We start from the raw sequence: 19860 nt of genomic DNA, 5'->3' as shown, positions 1-19860 counted from the left end.
CTCTTGCTCTCTCTAAAAAATAATAATTAAATAATAAAAATAAAAACTAATATGAACAAATAAGTAAACTCATAAATAAATGCAGAGAACAGACTAGTGATTGCCTGAGGGGAAGCAGTGGGAGGTGAGCAAAATAGGTGAGAGGGGTTAAGAGGTACAGAGTTCCAGTGATAAAATAAATAAGTCACAGGGATGAAAAGTATGGCACAGGGAATATAGTAATTAATGTTGTAGTAACACTGTATGGTGACAGATGGCAACTACATTTATCATGGTGAGCATTGAGTAATGTATAGAATTGTCAAATCACTATGTTGTAAACCTGAAACTGCTTCAGTATATCAATTATATGTCAACTATACTTCAGTAATAAAAAATTTTTAAATAAAAGCATAATCAGATATGTAAAAAAGCAGGATAATATGACCAATAATCTGGGGAAAAGAAACCATCAATAGAAACAAATCCAGAAATGACAGTGATGATAGAATTACTGTAAAAGGACCTTAAAGCTGCTATTATAAATGATATAAGTATATTGAAAGACATAAAGGGAGACATGAACATGATGAGTAGAGAAACAAAATACGTAAGAGACCCAAGTGAATCATATAGGGATGAAAAATACCTCAAAAAAAATTACGCTAGGTGGGATAATAGCAAATGAGACACTGCAGAAGAAGCTGAAGTTACGCATAACAGTAGAAAACCAACACTAAGCACAGAGAGAAGAAAGACTTAAACTTTTATAAATTGAAGAGTGCCTTGTTGAAGTATAGGAAATACCAGGCAGTCTACCAAACATAATTGTTGGGAGTTCCAGAAAGAGAAACAGTGGGAAGGCAGATACAAAAAATACCTAAACAAATAGAGCCATAAATTTTCCAAATTTGATGAAAAAGCTATAAAACCACAAATCCAACAATCTCAAACAGAAGAAGCATTAAGAAAACCACCCAAAGCACATCATAACCCACCTTACTTAAAAGCAGTGATTAAGAGAAAATCTGAAAATCACAGGAGGGAAAAAAAAATACAACACATTATATACAAAGTAACAAAGATAAGAATGACAGCCAACTTGTCAGAAACCCTGTTTACCCAAAGACAATGGAACATCTGCAAGTCCTAAAAACAAACCTTTTAACCTGAAATTCATACCTACTGAAAATATCTTTCAAAAATGAGAGTGAAATAGTTTTTCAGACCAAGAAAAGCTGATAGAGATCATCCCCAGCAGATTCACACTCAAAGGTAGTTTTATTCGGGGAAAACAATTGATACAGTAAGGGAATTCGGATTTACACAAAGGAATGAAAAACTTCTTATGTGATAAATATGTGAGTACATATAAAAGACTTTCTTAATCTTTTTAAAAGATAGCTGTTTAAAGGAAAAGTAGCAATGTAATGTGGGGTTGATTATATATGTAAAATTAAAATACGTAGTAACAGCACAAAAGAAAGGGAGGGAAATGGAGGAATAGTTTCATAAGGGTCTCACACTGTGTCTGAGAGTGGTATGATATTTGAAGATAGACTGTGCTAAGTTAGAGATACTACAAACCCTAGAGCAAACAATAACTAAGAGGTATATATAGCTAAATAAGCCAGAAGTAGAGACAAAATCAAATCATAAAAGCAGTTAATTGAAAAGACGGAGGAAAATGTAGCAAAAAATGGGACAAATAAACAGATACACAGTGTATCTTGTATTCAGTTTTCTTGGGGTGGGTAGCATAATTACAAAAAAAAAAAATGTCTAAAAAGGTCTTTGAGGGAGTGATAAATAAAGGTTGAAAAACACTGAACCTAGATAGATATAGGTAGGAACATCTTACATAATTCAAAAGACTGAATTTTTCTCCCTGAGATCAGGAGCAAAGCAAGGTGTCTACTTTTCATAACTTCTATTCAGCACTGAGCTGGAGTTAGTAGTCCACATGAAGAAATAAAAGCATACCCCTCCTCCCCCAAAAAGGCATATAGACTGGAACAAAGTAAAATGTTTTTTTATTTCCTGGTGACATGATCATCTATATAGAAAATACCAAGTAGAGTGCCTGGCTGGCCCAGTCAGAAGAGGGTGTTACTCTTGATCTCAGGGTCATGCGTTCATGCCCCATGTTGGGTGTAGAGATTTGTTCTTTTTTTAACTTTGTAGTCTTTTTTTTTTTTTTTTTTAATATTTTGTTTTTAGGTAATCTCTACACCCGCTGTGGGGCTTACACTCACAACCCAAGTCAACTTCAAGAGTCATGTGTTCTACCGACTGAGCCAGCCAGGCACCCCAGATGTAGAGATTATTTGGCTGGGGGAAACTTCAAAGAAAAAAAAAAGAAAACCCCAAGAAATCTACAAAAAAGCTATAAGAACTAAAATATGAGTTTAGCAAGATTGCAGGACAAACTCAACACAACAAAAATCAATTCTATTTCTGTATGGTGTCAATGAGTAATTTGAATTTTTAAATCAGTATTATTTATGGTAGCATCAAAAAAACATGAATTGTGTAGGGATAAATTTAGTCAAAATGCAAAAAACACATACACTGAGAACTGCAACATATTGCTGAGAAAAATGAAAAAAGACTAAATAAATGCAGAGATGTGCCATATTCATGGAAAGAAGATTGTGTACTAAGATGTTACTTCTTCCAAATTAATCTATTACATGTAATTCAAATCAAAATCCCAGTAGACCTTTTTGTAGAAATTGACAAGCTGGTTCTAAAATTTATATGAAATTCAAAGGACTAGAATAATCAAAACAATTTTGAAAAAGAAGGCAGCTGGAGGATTTGAACTACTTCATTTTAAGAGTTATTATAAAGCTACAGGAATCAAGGCACTGTGGTAATACAATAGAACAGAGATAATACACACGTATATAATCAATTGATTAGTTGACAAAGGTGCCACAATAATTCAGTGGGGAAAAGATAGTTCTTTCAACAAATGGTACTGGAATAATTGTGTATTCATACTCAAACTTAATTTTTACTCACTCCATATATTAAAAGTTAACTCTTAAGTAAATCATAGGCCTAAACATAAAAGCGAAAACTATAAAAACCTCTAAAAGGAAGAAATAGAAGATCTTTGTGTCCTTGGGTTGGATAAGTATTTTTTAGATAGGACACAAAAAGCAAAAGAAAAAATACTATCAAATTTGAAAGTTTTTGCTCTTCAAAAACAGTCAAAAGGCAAGCCTCCCATATTTATTAAAGGACTTGAATCCACCGTAAAGACCTCTTATAACTCAATAAGAAGACAACCCAATTTTTAAGTGAGCAAAAGATTTGAACAGATACTTTATCAAAGAAGATAGATCAATGGAAAATTAAAACCATAATGAAAAATCCCTAATATCCACTTGGAAGGCTAGAATTTTAGAAACTGACAGTACCAAGTGTTGCGAAGGATGTGGAGAAACTAGAACTCTTAAAATTGCTGGTAGGAATGCAAATTGGTACCATCACTTTGGAAAACCTGTATGGCCATTTCTTACAAATTTAAACATAAACGTACCATATGACCCAGCATTCCACTTCTAGGTATTTATGAGAGAAATGAAAGCGTGTCCACATAAAAGATTGTCCTTGGATGTTTATAGCAACTTTATTCATAATAGCCCCAAATTGGAAACAATCCAACTGTTCACCAGCTGTTGAATGAGGGGTTTTTGTTGTTGTTTTTTTAAAGTATATCCATACCATGGAAAAGTACTCAGCCATAAAAAGGAATGAATTACTGATACATGAACAATATGTATAAATCTCAAATCATGCTATCTGAAAGAAACCCAACACAAATGACTATATACTGTATGCTTCCAGTTATATGAAATTCTAGAAAAAGCAAAACGTTAGTATTAGAAAGTTGATCAGTGGTGGCCAGAGGTTAAGAAAAGGCTTTTGACCACAAGCAAAGGACTTGAGGGAACATCAGGAAGAGAGATGGAAATGTTCTATATCATGATGGTGGTAGTGTTTATACAATTGTATACATTTGTCAAAATTCATTGAAGTGCACACTTTAAATTGTTAAATTTTTTGTATGTATATACAATAGATAACAATAAAACAATGAACCAGATTTTTTAAAAGTTAGATGTTATCTTCTCTGGCCCATGAGAAAATTGGCCTTTAGGATCTGAAACTCTGACTCACTAAGAAGGATACATCTTGTGACCCTCGCAAAATAAATGAAGTCATTTCATTTCTGTTTCAGAGACAGAAGAGATGGGTGATGAAGAGGTTTTCTCCTGGTTGAAGTGTGCAAAGGGACAGTCCCATGAACCAGAGAATCTCATGCCCACACAGATCATCCCTGGCACAGGTTAAGGGAGTTCTTTTTTAAATTTGGTGAAAGAGGGGCTCCTGGCTGGCTCAGTTGGAGGAATGGTGGCTCTTGATTTCGGGGTTGTGAGTTTGAGCCCTACATTGGGTGTAGAGATTACTTAAATAAACATTTTTTAAAATATTAAAAATAAAAAATTTTGGTGGGGAAAAAAGTGTTTTTAATTTAATTGAGTTATAATTCATACACCATAAAATCTGGTGAAATGGTTTATCTTGGCCTGATTTTTGTTACGCCTCCCCAGATTTTTCTGACAGTTTGAATCGTTAGATATCGGTTAGATTTTATGCAGCCAGTGCACACACTTTGCCTCATCTTTCTGGTTAGAGAAGTTGGTTGCTTTTCTACATAACATTTTACATTCCTGTGGTTGGCAGGATCAGAATAGAGAAAGTCCCACATGTTTCCAGAAAGACTTTTGATTTTAGGTTTGTAAAAATCCAGCTGAAGCTACTCAGACCTCTTGAATCCATGAAGAAGGCAGCTTAACAGTAGGAATGAATGGTCGTGTTTATGTCACAGTCCCAGCTTACTTCAGTGATTCCTCCATAAGTCTGTTTCCAGCTTCCACACTTCCGATAACACATACACATTGAAGATGGTCAATCTACTATCTGTATTCTCCTCTGCTTTGGCAGGAGCACTCTTTGGATCCTTATACCCCAGTGCTTCCAAGCAGAAGGGTTCCCTCAGTGCACTGATAGGATGCCTGCTCCCTACTGATCTAAGCATTGATTGTAAATGTTCACATTAAGTTTACATTGGTCTGGTTTTTTCCCCACGTTTAAGTTAGGTATAACTTAAAGCATATAAATCTCAAGTATACAATTCAAAATGTTTACATGCTCTCGAACGTTGAGGAATCTAACCCTAGAGTTTCTCCTGCAGGTCACCTTGTTAATGTTTACTAGAAGAGGGAGTGTAGCTTAGTAGTTAAGAGTGCACAGAACTTCAGAGCTAGGTATACCTCAGTTAAACTATTAGTATTCCCATTTACCAACTATGTGTGCTTGAGCAAATGACGTAAACTTCTCTGAGTATCAGTTTCATCATCAAAAATTGAGAGTATGGGGCGCCTGGCTGGCTCAGTCGGTGCAGTGTGCGACTCTTGATCTTGGGGTTGTGAGTTTGAGCCCTATATTAGGTGTAGTGATTACTTAAAAAATACAATCTTTAGGGGTGCCTGGCTGGTTTAGTCAGTAAAACATGTGACTCTTAATCTCAGGGTCTTGAGGTCTGGGTGTGGAGCCTACTTAAAAAATAAATTTAGGAGCGCCCAGGTGGCTCAGTCGGTTAAGTGTCTACCTTCGGCTCAGGTCATGATCCCAGGGTCCTGGGATCAAGCCTCTGCTCAGCAGGGAGCCTGCTTTTCCCACTCCCCCTGCTTGTGCACTCTCTCTCTCTCTGTCAAATAAATAAAATCGTAAAAAAAAAAATTTTTTTTAATTAAAAAAAATATATTTTTCAAAAAAAAATTGAGGGTAAAAGCTCATTGAAATGTGGTAAGGGTTGAGGAAGATAATGTAAATGAGATTCTTAGCACAATACATGAAACGTTCTGAGGCTTTTGTTGTTGCTGTCTTTCTTCCAGCTCTTTACAATATTGGAGACATGGTACATGCTGCCCGGGGCAAGTGGGGAATAAAAGCAAACTGCCCTTGTATTAGTCGGCAGAACAAATCTGTATTGAGACCTGCTGTCACCAATGGGATGTCACAGGTAAAGTGGTATGTGTGGGTATAAGTGAGAGAAATTTCGCTTCTTAGTACCAGGAAATGCCCCATTTTCACCTGTGTTGTCCTAGGTTACTGTAGGATACCTGAGGAATTAGGGGATGGAGAAGTGTTTCTAGAGGGAGCCCCAAAAAAGTTACTCAAGGGATTTGAATTCCCTCTGCCTGGTATGAGTTTCTCTTCATCTTTAAAACCAGTTCAGGCTGGGTTGATAAATAGCACAAAGAAATTCTCTGCATCTTGTCAAGATTTATACTTCAGGGTCCTTGTGTAGGTAAGAAGTATAGAAAATGTTACTAGGAAGGCAGTCCTATCTGTGTGCATGGTCCCTGTCCTTGTCATGTTAGGTACTGAGGACAGAAATATGAAGATTGGCCTGCTGAGCTGGGATCATTCTACCCTGAAAACAATGCCAGGCCTCCAGAGAGGCAGTGGTTTGCTCATTGCTCTGTCAGAGGTGGAGGTCATTCCGGTTCGATGGTAACTGTTTTGAACAAGAGGCTGTTTTAAAAACACACATGCACACGCACACACACCCCCCCCACCTGCTTGTATTTGGAGGGCTTTCCAAGAACACAACTAACATATGGTCAGCAGGAGGCACGGGAATTAAGGCTGATGAATCTCAAGATATATTTTCAGTAGACTCGGCACATTAGAGCAAATCATCTGGAAAATTCAGTAATAGACCAATAAACATTTATGGAGCATTTATGTGTGCCAAACACTATACCGAGCTCTTGGCATATACTATCTCATTTAATCCTCAGAACAGCTTTATGAGGTCACGTTCTAATCACCTGTTTGCCATTGCAGAAATTGAGCCTCAGGCATGCTACATAAATATAGTTTAATAACATTTTAAAATATATTGTATTATTTATTGTTATGTTCACTATTCTTTCCACAGAACCAAGCATAGTTTCTGTCACATTGTAGGACTCCTTAAATATATGGTAAATGAGTGAATGAATGAATGAATGAAATAGCAGTTTATGGGACAGTTTCATGTTGTTTTCCTAGACTTTTTCAGTGTCAGCAGCCCTTACTATGTGTTTTTTTTTTCCTATGCAAGGATAGCACTCTAACCGTGTTGGCCTTCTGTGCTTAGCTTCCTAGCATAAACCCTAGTGCCTCTTCTGGAAGTGAAAGCACCTTCTCAGGCGGAGGAGGACCTGCAGCAGTAACATCAGAGACCGACCATGTTCCGAGAGCCGACAGCACTGACGTCAGATCTGATGAGGCTCTGAAAGCAGAGAGTTCAGCTTCAAATAGCAATAGTGAGCTAAAAGCCATCAGGCCCCCTTGCCCTGACACAGCTCCCCCCTCTTCGGCCCTGCACTGGTTGGCAGACTTAGCAACTCAGAAGGCTAAAGAGGAAACGAAAGGTGAGATAAACATAAGCCTCTGCCCTGTCTGTGGGTGGAACACTCAAGTTATTCCGGGATTCTTCAAACTCACACATTACCATCCACATTTATGAAACATGCTGCTTGCTTTCTCTTGCTAATCACATAAAATGAGGGAATCTCTTTCATTTTCTTTCTAGAAGTGGAGCTTTTTTTATTTTTATTTTTATTTTTATTTTTATTTTTTTTAATTTTTTTTTTTTTTTTTAAGATTTTATTTATTTGCGAGGGAGAGAATGAGAGACAGAGAGCATGAGAGGGAGGAGGGTCAGAGGGAGAAGCAGACTCCCTGCCGAGCAGGGAGCCCGATGTGGGACTCGATCCCGGGACTCCAGGATCATGACCTGAGCTGAAGGCAGTCGCTTAACCAACTGAGCCACCCAGGCGCCCAGTGGAGCTTTTTTTAAAAGGCACATGCCTGGGCTCTACCCCAGACCTCTTTAGTCAGAATCAATAGATTTTTAATAAGCTTCCAGGTGGTTCTGCTATGCAGCCAGGGTTGATTTTCAGTAGGCACAAAGAGTCACCTGGGGAATTGTTAAAAATGCAGATTCCTGTGCCCCACCAGAACTATTAAATGACAATCTCTTAAGAGAACGATCAAGAGTCTCCATTTCTAGGGCGCCTGGGTGGCTCAGTTGGTTAAGCGACTGCCTTCGGCTCAGGTCATGATCCTGGAGTCCCAGGATCGAGTCCCGCATCGGGCTCCCTGCTCGGCAGGGAGTCTGCTTCTCCCTCTGACCCTCCCCCCTCTCATGCTCTCTCTCTCTCAAATAAATAAATAAAATCTTTAAAAAAATAAAAATAAATAAAAAAAAAAAAGAATCTCCATTTCTAGTGATCACTCTAGGTGATTCCAGTACAAGTGTTCTGGAGACCCCATTGCAGAAACACTGTCTTAGCAAACGAGGGAGATGAAAGATGGATGGGAACAAGAGGAAGTTTGAAATCCAGATCTGGGAAAGGAAAGAAGTAGGAGAGCTTCTCCTTGGCCATGATCCTACTATAGTCCTACCTGGTCAGGCTTGACCCAGACAAACCGTATGTAGCTTGCGGGGCAAGGAGGGGAAAGTCTCTCCTCCTTACCACTTGGCTGATATTTAGGAGTCACTTGCCTGCTGGATGTTCCTTATCATGCCTAATGCTATTCCCGGTTATGTCCTTACAGAAGCAGGGTCCCTGAGGTCGGTGCTCAGTAAGGAGTCTCATTCACCCTTTGGGCTGGACTCGTTCAACTCCACTGCAAAGGTCTCTCCGTTGACTCCAAAGCTTTTTAACAGTCTGTTATTGGGTCCCACTGCCTCCAACAACAAAACCGAAGGCTCTAGCCTGCGAGACCTCCTTCACTCCGGGCCCGGAAAGCTTCCTCAGACCCCCTTGGACACCGGCATACCCTTCCCCCCGGTCTTCTCTACATCCTCAGCAGTAAGTGTCCTTTCTACAACTCTAGCTTTTTCCAGTCAAGAGCCATCAGAGATCTGATAAGTGGGTTAGAGTGTATATGGGTAACTTGTATTCTGTACATTGTCTGTCCAGCTGACAAGATCTTTCTTTACATTGAGTTTGGGGAATGTTTGGGATCCTTTTAAATCGTGAACTTTTTGTGCCGTGTTAAGAAGTCACTAGAAATTGAGACATTGTAACTTTCAGTCAGCAGAAATCACTATTTTCTTGACAGTAATGGGCATTAATTTTTTTTTAACCTAGGCGGTACATCCATGCCCCCTTCTCTTGGATATCTAATAGACACCTCAAACCTAACGCGTGTAAGACCACATTCCTGCCTCTTCTGCCCATAAGCCTGCTTCTCCTTTAGTTCCCTCTCTTGGTCATGGGCATCTGCATTTTTCCCATTGCTTGGCCAGAAATCTTGGGAGTCGTCTCTCACATGTCATATCTAATCTGCCAGCACATCCTCAGTTTGATCTTTAAAATGGATTCAGAGTCCACCCATTTCTCATCAGCTCCACCACTTCCCATCTGGTCTGAGCCAACATCCTCCCTTTTCCTGCATGTTTGTAGTAAACTCCTTATAGGTCCCCTTTATTTCTTCCCTTCTCCACTCTAGTCTGTTGTCAGCACAGCAGCTAGAGTGAGTCTTTTAAAATATAAGTGATCTCATTGCCATGATTTATGGCAGCTCTGCCTAAAGTCCTTCGAGGGCTTCCTATTTTTCTCATAGTGTAAACAGAGTCCTTTCAGTGGACCGGAAGGCTCCAGCCCTATCCGTGTGTCTTCCCCGCTCTTCCCTGGCTTCAGCTACCACTCTCCTTGTGCATGCTGTTCTGGCCACCCCCACCTTCTTGTTCTCTGAACAGGACCAGGCAGCCTCCCTCCTTAGAGCCTTTGCACTTGTCCTTTTCTTCCAACTGGAACGAACTTTCCCATGTAACCACAGGCTTGCTTCATCATCAGTTTCGTCTCCTCCCTCCTGAAATGTCACATCCTGTAAGCCTTCTTCTTAAATTACCCTTTTTAAAGTCCATCACACTCCCATTCTCCTCCATAACTGTCTTCCTGGCACTTCATGTTTTTTCCGTAGCATTCATCACCATGTTTGATTTCTTTTCTGTCTTACCTCTCCTTAAAGGATTTTTTTACTTTTATTCACTTCTGAATCACTAGTGCCACAGTTTGATACATAGTAGGTGTTTGTTAAGCATTTACTGAATGAAGGAATTCACAAGATACAAAATTTAAATGATAGAGTGAGAAGTTTCCTTCCCATCGTTGTCTCCCAGCTACCTGTTTTCCTTTCTGGAGGTCAGTCATCGTTTCAGGGGCTTACGGTGTGTGTGTGTGTATATATATACACACACACATATATAGTTTCTTCCCCCTCTTTTTACACACGTGTTCTACACCTTGCTTTTCTGCTTTCAGTTTGTATTATCTTCGAGATCATTTCAAGCAAGTACATGAACATGCTTATCAAATTCTTTTTTATGATTAATGGCTGAAATTCGATGATCTGTGGGTGGTTGAGCCCTGTACGATGTGGATTATTTGTTTCTCTTTTGGATTCGTGACTTAAAAAATTACTTTTGGCTCTGTTTTATTTGTACATGCTCTGTCAGTTCTCCTTTTCCTTTTTTAGTTTTCCCAGGAAGTTACATGATTACATATACTCTGTACAAATAATGATTAGTGATATTTCAGGCATAGGAATAATCATGTTTACAAAAGCACTCTCAGTTCTGACATTACAGATGTCATTTTGATTTCTGAGCCTGAGCTTTCCCATCACCTGAAACATGTGAGAGATTCTCACTTGTGTGAGAAGCAGGGGAAGAATTGGGATTAGGAGACTTCTTTCAGATTATACCTTTCCAGTTGGATACTTTGGTTTACCCCTTTATTGGGGTATACTCCCTGGTTAAAAAAGGCACTGCCTTGATAAGTCTCTTTATTACTTAATTGAAGTATTGTATCCCTTGGGCACGCTGGTGAGAAAAAAAAATTATAACCTTCAAAGTCAATGATCGTTTCCACTCAGCTACAGTATTCTGTGATCCCTGTGGTCTCCATGCAAATCCTTAATACCAGGCTGGATGCCAAAGATATTTCTTAGGTCTCCAGTCTCCTGAGGCAGAGGGGATCTTTCCGTACCTTTCTTTTATAAACGTGAAGCACAATATGAAGGACAGGAAAATTTAAGATCTTGACTTAATAGACCCCGCCCTTCAGTTACAAAAGCAGTTTCAGTAACTTTTATGAAACTTAATGAGGTAAATCAGAACTCCTCCTTGTGAAGACAGCTGGGAGGCAGTTTTGTGAATGCTCTTCTCATGGTGCCTCAGTCAGACTTACCTGATGGAATTGTGTGTGACAGGGAGTGAAGAACAAGGCCAGCCTACCCAACTTCCTTGACCACATCATTGCCTCAGTGGTAGAAAATAAGAAAACCTCAGATGCTGCAAAGCGGGCCTGTAACTTGACTGATACCCAAAAGGAAGTGAAGGAGATGGTGATGGGGTTAAATGTGCTGGACCCCCATACCTCTCACTCCTGGCTCTGTGATGGCAGACTTCTGTGTCTTCATGACCCCAGCAACAAAAACAATTGGAAGATCTTCCGGGAGTGTTGGAAGCAAGGCCAGGTAAGTAAGAATAAGCAGTTACCTGGGCCGGCTGGCTGCTTATCCACCACAGCTGCCAGGAGAGTTTCATTTCTGTCTGGGAGACTTTTTGCCAGGGAGATTAAGACATAGTAAGTTCATCTTAGACAGCCTTGCTACTTCGATTTTTCTTGGGTTTAAAAAAAATCAGAAGATTCCTAAACATATATCGTGGTTCCTTCTATTTCTATATAATTCTTATATTTCTATATAGTGTGTAGCTGTGTGTTCTTAAAAGGGCGGTTGAAATGTCTGTGAAGTGGTGATCTGCCGTTAATGACACCTTTAGAGGAAAATCCTTAAGTGTGACATGGGGGTAAGGCGAAGGTGGGTGGAAGTGAGTAGTACTGTTCTAGGTAAACATTTCAAGGCCACACAAGTTTGAATGATAGTGTGATAACACTTGCTAATTTTTATGCGTTAGCAGGTGCTTGAGAAAGGGGGAGGTTATGGAATTGTCTGGATAGTTTTTCATTCTAGATGCGAGGAAATATTCTCAAAGGTGCATTTGTCAGCTTTTTGTTCTCTCAACCCAAAATAGTGGTAGATGCCAGAGCAACAGAAGTGATTTCTGTGGCATGCCTCCCAGGGTGGGAATCAAGAATAATGATGGAGTAGAAGTAGTTTCCATTTCCTGAAACTGCCATGTTCAAATCTTTAGATTCTGAAACTGGGAAAGAACAGTAAATCATCATGAAGAAGAGGAGGTTGTCCCCAGGAAACCGCCTTTCTGTCCCTTAGCCCTGAGCTAAAAGTATTCCTAAATGGTTCTGATCAGGATATTTTTGTTTCCACAGCCAGTGCTGGTTTCAGGGGTACATAAAAAGCTCAAGTCTGAACTCTGGAAGCCAGAAGCCTTTAGCCAGGAATTTGGAGACCAGGATGTGGACTTGGTGAACTGCAGGAACTGTGCTATAATTTCCGATGTGAAAGTTCGGGATTTCTGGGATGGCTTCGAGATCATATGCAGTAAGTAGCTTTGATGCTGACAGACTGAGCGTCTATACACCCAGCACTGCCCCTGGACTGAAGTTAAGTCTGCTTGGCACGTGGGGGGGGGGGGGTTGGAACACATGTTCTGTCTTAGTGCCAGCCAGGTAGCTCTCATGGCAATAACATGGCTCCCAGAATACACATGCTCCCATGGGTTGTGTGGAGCACTTCCACTGAGGAACGGGGCTGGAATTCCTGTGAGATGGAAAAATATAGCATGTACTAAAGCAATGGGTGAGGAAAACAAAGCGCACCTAGTCCGTTATGACAGGTTACAAGTCTGAAAATAAGAAGTTAGTCTCCTAAAACTTCTGGTCACTGGAAAATCAGGCAGGAGCCAAACTAGCAGATTATGGGAGTGCTTTCTATCTTCCAGAGCGATTAAGATCAGAAGATGGGCAGCCAATGGTGCTTAAACTCAAGGACTGGCCTCCTGGGGAAGATTTTCGGGACATGATGCCAACAAGGTTAGTGAACTACAGTGGGTCATCTTGAGACACTTCTGCCTTGCTGGAGCATCTCAAAGTAATTATAGAAAAGGGGACTTTGCCTCTTTGCTTTTTTCCCCTGTAACAAGCTAAGTCATCTTTCCTGATCTTTTATAGGTTTGAAGATCTGATGGAGAACCTTCCCTTGCCAGAATATACCAAACGAGATGGCAGGCTCAATCTGGCTTCTAGGCTACCCAGCTACTTTGTAAGGCCCGATCTGGGCCCCAAGATGTATAATGCCTACGGTATGAGGGAGAAGCGCAAATTGCCCTTTTTGGATGCTGCCATTCCCCATTTCACCTATAGAGGGAGATATTTAGTCAGGGTCGTTTGTAGAGGTAATGGAGGGCAAAGTGACAGATGCTAGAGAAGTTAACAGTGTCCAGGATGGTTTGGAGTTTTGTTTGTTTTGTTTTGTTTTAGTGGGGGAGGGGCACCCGGAGAGGGAGAGAGAATCTTAAGCAGGTTCCACGCCCAGCATGGAGTCCTTTGCAGGGCTTGATTTCATGACCCTGAGATCATGACCTGAGCCGAAATCAAGAGTCTGTTGCTTAACCGACTAAGCCATCCAGGCGACCCTTTGTTGTGTGTGTGTGTGTGTGTGTGTGTGTGTGTGTGTGTGTTTTAATTAATTAATTAGTTTGTTTGTTTATTTTTAAGAAGATTGATTTTAGAGAGAGTATGAGCAGGGGGAGGTGTAGAGGGAGAGGGAAGGAGAGAGAATCTCAGGCAGACTCCGTGCTGAGCATGGAACCCAACCCGGGCTGGATATCACAACCCTGAGATTATGACCTGAGCTGGAACCAAGAGTTGGACACTTAACTGACTGTACCACCTAGGTGCCTCTGTTTGTTTTAAGATTTTATTTATTTTAGAGAGACAGAGACAGAGCATGATTGGCGGGGGAAGGAGGCAGAGGGAGAGGGAGAAGCAAACTCCCCGCTGAGCAGGGAACCCGACGTGGCACTCAGTCCCAAGACCCTGGGATCATGACCTGAGCCGAAGGCAGACGCTTAACCAACTGAGCCCCCACCAGGCGCCTCTTTATTTATTTATTTCTATTTATTTATTTATTTTTAAGATTTTATTTATTTGAGAGAAAGACAGAGATAGCAAGAGAGAGCACAAGTGGGGAAGAGAGGGAGAAACAGGCTCCCCAGTGAGCAGGGAGCCCAATGTGGGGCTCGATCCCAGGACCCTGGGATCATGAACTGAGCCGAAGGCAGGCACTTAACCGACTAAGACACCCAGGCACCCCTTTTTCTTTTCTTTTCTTTTTTTTTTTTAGATTTTATTTATTGTTTTTTTTTTAAAGATTTTTTTTACTTTTAGGTAATCTTTACACCCAACATGGGACTAACCTTAAAACCCTGAGATCAAGAGTCACATGCACTACCAACTGAGCCAGCCGGGCACCCCAGGATGGTTTTGAATGTGCTTGCTTTTGTCGTATTGATTTGTGTCACATCTATAACTTGTGTATCTCCAATAATTCGAAAGCTTCCTCTCAAATATTCTGTGCAAGAAGACATGATTCTTAGTTGTTGTTTTTTTTTAAGATTTTATTTATTTATTTGACAGAGAGACACATAGCGAGAGAGGGAACACAAGCAGGGGCAGTGGGAGAGGGAGAAGCAGGCCTCCTGCTGAGCAGGGAGCCCGATGTGGGGCTCGATCCCAGGACCCTGGGATCATGACCTGAGCTGAAGGCAGACGCTTAACGACTGAGCCACCCAGGCGCCCCTGATTCTTAGTTTTTAAGAGACTTGATAAAATAACAGTGAAGAAGTCTGAGTACCATGCTACCCAGCGTGCTCTTTGTGGAGTCATAGTAAGGCCATAAATCACTATGAAAGCCAAGCTTCTATTGAATGTCAGTAATGCCCGTATCCATTTTGCTTTTAAAGGAGAGATTGTTGCGGGGGGGGGGGGGGGGGTGTGAATCGGTTCAATGGCCAAATCTAATGATAGTGTCAGCCAAGGTAGAAATCAATCTTAAAACACTAGAAAAGAGATGAGAAGAATGATTTCTTAATAAACAGACTTCACTCTCTCACTGTTACCCATTTAAGAACATCTTTGAGTATGTTTGCACTTATAGGGTCTTTGTGGATTTTTCACAGTATTGCCCTTTCACCCTGCATATCCTCCTTTTCCCTCAGGCTTGATAACTGCGGAAGATAGAAGAGTTGGCACAACGAACCTTCATTTAGATGTGTCTGATGCAGTTAACGTGATGGTGTATGTTGGGATACCCATCGGGGAGGGTGCCCATGATGAAGGTATGATTTCTAGAAGCCACTACTTCAGGATGGTGAGGCTTGGCCTCTGTGTCTTCCTCCTCACTTATGGCCAGTGGCTTTTTCTTAACTTTGTACCAGACCTGATGCATAGTAGGCACCCAGTGGATGTTGCTAGATAAAAGGAGGTTCTAGGAGAGAGTAGTGGTACTTGTGTATCTTTGACCAGAGTCATTCTCTTTATGGGAATGCTCCCTTTTCCACTGAGTGTATAGCATCAGAAAGAGGAATGAAGAAGGAAGGGCCAACTGGCTCACTTGGTCCATCAGCCAGACCACCTGTGAGGTGACAGATGATAAGGCCAGCTCACTGGCACAGAATTGAAGCATCAAAGTGATATTTTGCTGCATTTGCACTCCCTGCCATCTCAGTGTAAAATTAATATGTGTTAATTATGGACATTTTAGAAAACATAGAAAATTTTAAAGAAAAATAAGTAACTCAAAGTCTCACGGTTCAGGGATTATCAGTGTCATTATTATGGTATATTTGCTGCCACAATTTTGCTTTTAATGCTACACACCTGCAGATCCTTCCATTATGTTGTCCTTTAAGGGATTATAATAGACAAGCATTAGAAGCCTACCCTCTTAACTTGCCAGAGAAGCTTTATGTTTCGTGACTTTAAATCCATAGAACCCTAGAGTTTGAAGAGGTCTTGAGAAAGTGTATGGAGTCTGTCTACTTACAGCAGGAAATGACGTGCAATTTGAACATAAGATGTGGCTACACAGTCTGAGCAGGAAATATGTTTTAAAAGAAAACGCTACCTCCAAAAAATGCTGAGTTTCTGTTAAGTAAGGAAGATTTAGGATTGTTCTTCCTGTGTATAGGAAGCTTAGACAAATACGAGTTTTGATTCTTTGATTCTGCTTTGTATTACTCCGGAGAAATGGAGAATAGTAGAGACTAAACTTGTTTGAATTGGACATTCGCTTTACTCAGAGGTACTGAAATGGCTGGTTACATTGAAAAGTAACTTTGCTCTTTTCAGAGGTACTCAAGACAATTGATGAGGGGGATGCTGATGAGGTGACAAAGCAGAGGATTCACGACGGAAAGGAGAAGCCTGGTGCTTTGTGGCACATCTATGCAGCCAAGGATGCAGAAAAGATCCGGGAATTGCTCCGAAAGGTATGCCCCTGGGTAGGCTCCCAGCTCCCAGATTAAGGGTCTGGGGTTGCTGCTGAGGCAGCCTGCTTAGGGTTTCTCCAGTGGAGTCTCTTGGCTTTAAAGACCTGTACTTTTGGGGGCGCCTGGGTAGCTCAGTCGTTAGGCATCTGCCTTCAGCTCAGGTCATGATCCCAGGGTCCTGGGATCAAGCCCCACATGGGGCTCCCTGCTCCACAGGAAGCCTGCTTCTCCCTCTCCCACTCCCCCTGCTTGTGTTCCCTCTCTCACTGTGTCTATCTCTGTCAAATAAATAAATAAAAGCTTTAAATAAAAATAAAAATGAAGACCTGTCCTTTTTGTCAAAATGCCCTGAAGGCCTGAATCCACACCTGGAGGATGTTGAATAGAACAAAGCAAAAGATTTGGCCCACTAGGGACATTGTTTCAGCAAGCTGGGTTTATGCTGTTATTTATGTATTGATTTTTCCATCTTTGGGTTTGGCTTCAGGTTGGAGAAGAGCAAGGCCAAGAGAATCCCCCTGATCATGACCCAATTCATGACCAAAGTTGGTACCTGGACCAGACCCTCCGTAAGCGACTCTATGAAGAGTATGGTGTGCAAGGCTGGGCCATCGTTCAGTTCCTGGGAGATGCTGTCTTCATACCTGCTGGAGCCCCACACCAGGTGGGTTCCACTTGGTTCCATGGGCTTCCCTATTTCTGATTTTCTTACTAATCTGGCAAGAGATATAAGGGGCTGTGTTTTTTGGGGGTTTTGGTTTTTTTTTTAATTATATTCAGTTAGGCACCATATAGTACATCATTAGTTTTTGATGTAGTGTTCAACGATTCATTAGTTGCATATAACACCCAGTGTTCATCACAACACATGCCCTCCTTAATACCCATCACCCGGCTACCATATCCCCCCCACCCCCTTCCCTCAGAAGGACTGGCTGTTCTTAAACTGCAAGTTATTTTTTGCTTTTTACTTTTCTTCTGTGTAATTTTAAATGTACATTTAAAAAAAAATTTTTTTTTAAGATTTTATTTATTTATTTGACAGAGTGATACAGCGAGAGAGGGAACACAAGCAGGGGGAGTGGGAGAGGGAGAAGCAGGCAGGCTTCCCGCCCAGCAAGGAGCCGGATGCGGGGCTAGATCCCAGGACCCTGGGATCATGACCTGAGCCGAAGGCAGACGCTTAATGACTAAGCCACCCAGGCGCCCCTGTACATTTAAAAATTTTTAAATAAGGGAGACCATTTTTTAAAAAGTGAAAGTCGCAGCTCACCTACCTGTGCCATACCCCTATTCAGTCCCCTCATCCTGCCTTCTCCAGAGGTAGCCTACTGTTTACAGTTTGGTATGTATTTCTCCAGATTTTTTCTGTGTAGTTACTAACATTTTCATGTATAAATTTATCCTTGCATTTTTTCTGCATTTGTTTTTATGAAAATGGAATATTAGAAGTATTTCTCAAGTTTTGGGATTGTTTTTGTTTTTTAAACTATATCATAGATGTGCCTGGGTGGCTCAGTCGGTTAAGCATCTGCCTTCAGCTCAGGTCATGATCCAGAGTCCTGGGATTGAGTCCCGCATCGGGCTCCCTGCTGAGCAGGGAGCCTGCTGCTCCTTCTCCCTGCCGCTCCCCCCCTGCTCGTGCTCTCTCTGTCTCTCTCTCTCTGTAAAATAAATAAATAAAATCTTAAAAAAAAAAAAAACTATATCATAGACATTTTCCAGGTGTTGCTGACTCTCTAATGGCTCTTCTTCCTCTGTACTTTTCTCCTCCCAGGTGCACAATCTATACAGTTGCATAAAAGTAGCAGAAGACTTTGTATCTCCAGAACACGTAAAGCACTGTTTCCGCCTGACACAGGAATTCAGGCATCTCTCTAACACTCATACAAACCATGAGGATAAACTGCAGGTAAATAACTCCTTTACCCCTGCTCTGTCTCCCCATCTCCTACTTGGCTACATACAAAGAACGCACATTCTGCATCAGTCCTCATCACACTCACTTTTAGAGAATACTCACCTTTTAACGTAATCATTTCTGCCATCACCTTTTATTTCTCTGCCCCTGGGAGATACAGTATTTAGTGCTGATAACTGACTAGACTGACTTTTCCCAGTCAGATGGCGAAAGCTCTGTGGCAGTGTGTTCCAAGCATGTTTCCAAGAAGGGCACTTCCCCAGAGCTGCTTCTCACAATACATTTCTGTGCAGAATCAGTTCCTTAAAGTCCTGAGAGGACTGCAGTCCATGTCCCTAAGAATTATTGGGTGCTGCAGTAGCATTTAAAAAAAGAAAAGAAGAATCAGGAAGGAAGATTCCCCAGGCAGAACTTCAGCAATCCAAATACGCAGTCACTCCGCCTCCCGCCAGTAGATTCAGTCACCTTCAACCCTGATCTGATCTTTTTTGCTGTTCCTTTTTTAACATGTAGAACATTTCAACCATAAAAGTTCTTAGACAAAGTCCAATCATGGGGATAAACAGGTAACATTGATACTGTAGGTAAAATGCAACCGCCATTTCAGACCTCACCGCCATTAGGTCTCTGTACTTGGGACATGTCACCTCCAACACTCTCAGTCCTCTGTCACTGCTTTATTTTTTTGTGTAGTATTTATCACTAACATATTATGTATTTTACCTGTTTGTTTCTATCCCTAATAGAATATAAGCTATTTAAGCTCCACGAAGGCAGGGATTTTACTGTTTTATTCCCTACTTTTCCCTAGCACAATATCTGATACATAGTAGGTACTCAGTAAATATTTGTTGAATTAGTACAAAAATTTAATAAGGAATAGCAAAAGGGGGCTTGTGTGCCCATCACTCAGTGTAAGAATTAAAGCATCCTATACATACAGATAAACAGCGTTAACACACAGGACACACAGAACAACTACATTATTGAAGCTTCCGTGTACCCTTCCCCATTCTGTCTCCTTACTTTCCCTCCCCAGAAATTATCACTATCTGGGTTTAAAATTCTTTTTAGCCTGTTATTTTAGTGACTCTAAGTGTTCCTTCCTGCTTGATGTATAATATGTGTTCCTCTTAGACAATAAGAAAACACGTACAAGCACAAAGGGAAAAAACTTCCAATAATCTGACCTGCCCACTGTTGTTTTAGTGCATTCCTGTTAGTTCCAGGAGCTTAGGCAAGGTCCTTAACTACTGGACCTTGGTTTCCTCAGTTTCTCATGTGTAAAAATGGTGATAATAATAGAATTGACCTCCTAAGATTGTGGAAAGGATGAAATGAAAGTCCACGTAAAAAGCTTAGCGGTAGTGCCCAGCACTTACTAAGCACATAGATGAAAGTG

General features: G+C 41.0%; 1 protein-coding gene across 2 annotated transcripts in view; it reads left to right on the top strand.

Annotated features, from left to right (window-relative positions):
• The window catches only part of KDM3B (lysine demethylase 3B), a 65729-nt gene that overhangs the window by 43784 nt on the left and 2085 nt on the right, over positions 1-19860 (top strand). For both annotated transcript variants that reach the window (XM_032425152.1, XM_032425154.1), the window contains 12 exons: positions 4232-4339; positions 5952-6079; positions 7205-7481; positions 8671-8927; positions 11335-11601; positions 12417-12588; positions 12989-13079; positions 13218-13348; positions 15266-15385; positions 16398-16537; positions 17025-17201; positions 18315-18449. In XM_032425152.1, the coding sequence (XP_032281043.1) occupies positions 4232-4339; positions 5952-6079; positions 7205-7481; positions 8671-8927; positions 11335-11601; positions 12417-12588; positions 12989-13079; positions 13218-13348; positions 15266-15385; positions 16398-16537; positions 17025-17201; positions 18315-18449 (2003 nt within the window). The remainder of the gene's footprint in view (positions 1-4231; positions 4340-5951; positions 6080-7204; positions 7482-8670; positions 8928-11334; positions 11602-12416; positions 12589-12988; positions 13080-13217; positions 13349-15265; positions 15386-16397; positions 16538-17024; positions 17202-18314; positions 18450-19860) is intronic.

The sequence above is a fragment of the Phoca vitulina genome, unplaced genomic scaffold (assembly GCF_004348235.1).
Source record: "Phoca vitulina isolate PV1807 unplaced genomic scaffold, GSC_HSeal_1.0 scaffold32, whole genome shotgun sequence".
NCBI classification, from domain to species: domain Eukaryota; kingdom Metazoa; phylum Chordata; class Mammalia; order Carnivora; family Phocidae; genus Phoca; species Phoca vitulina.
The sequence above is the reverse complement of the archived record's forward strand: the minus strand, read 5'-3'. Positions and strand labels throughout refer to the sequence as shown.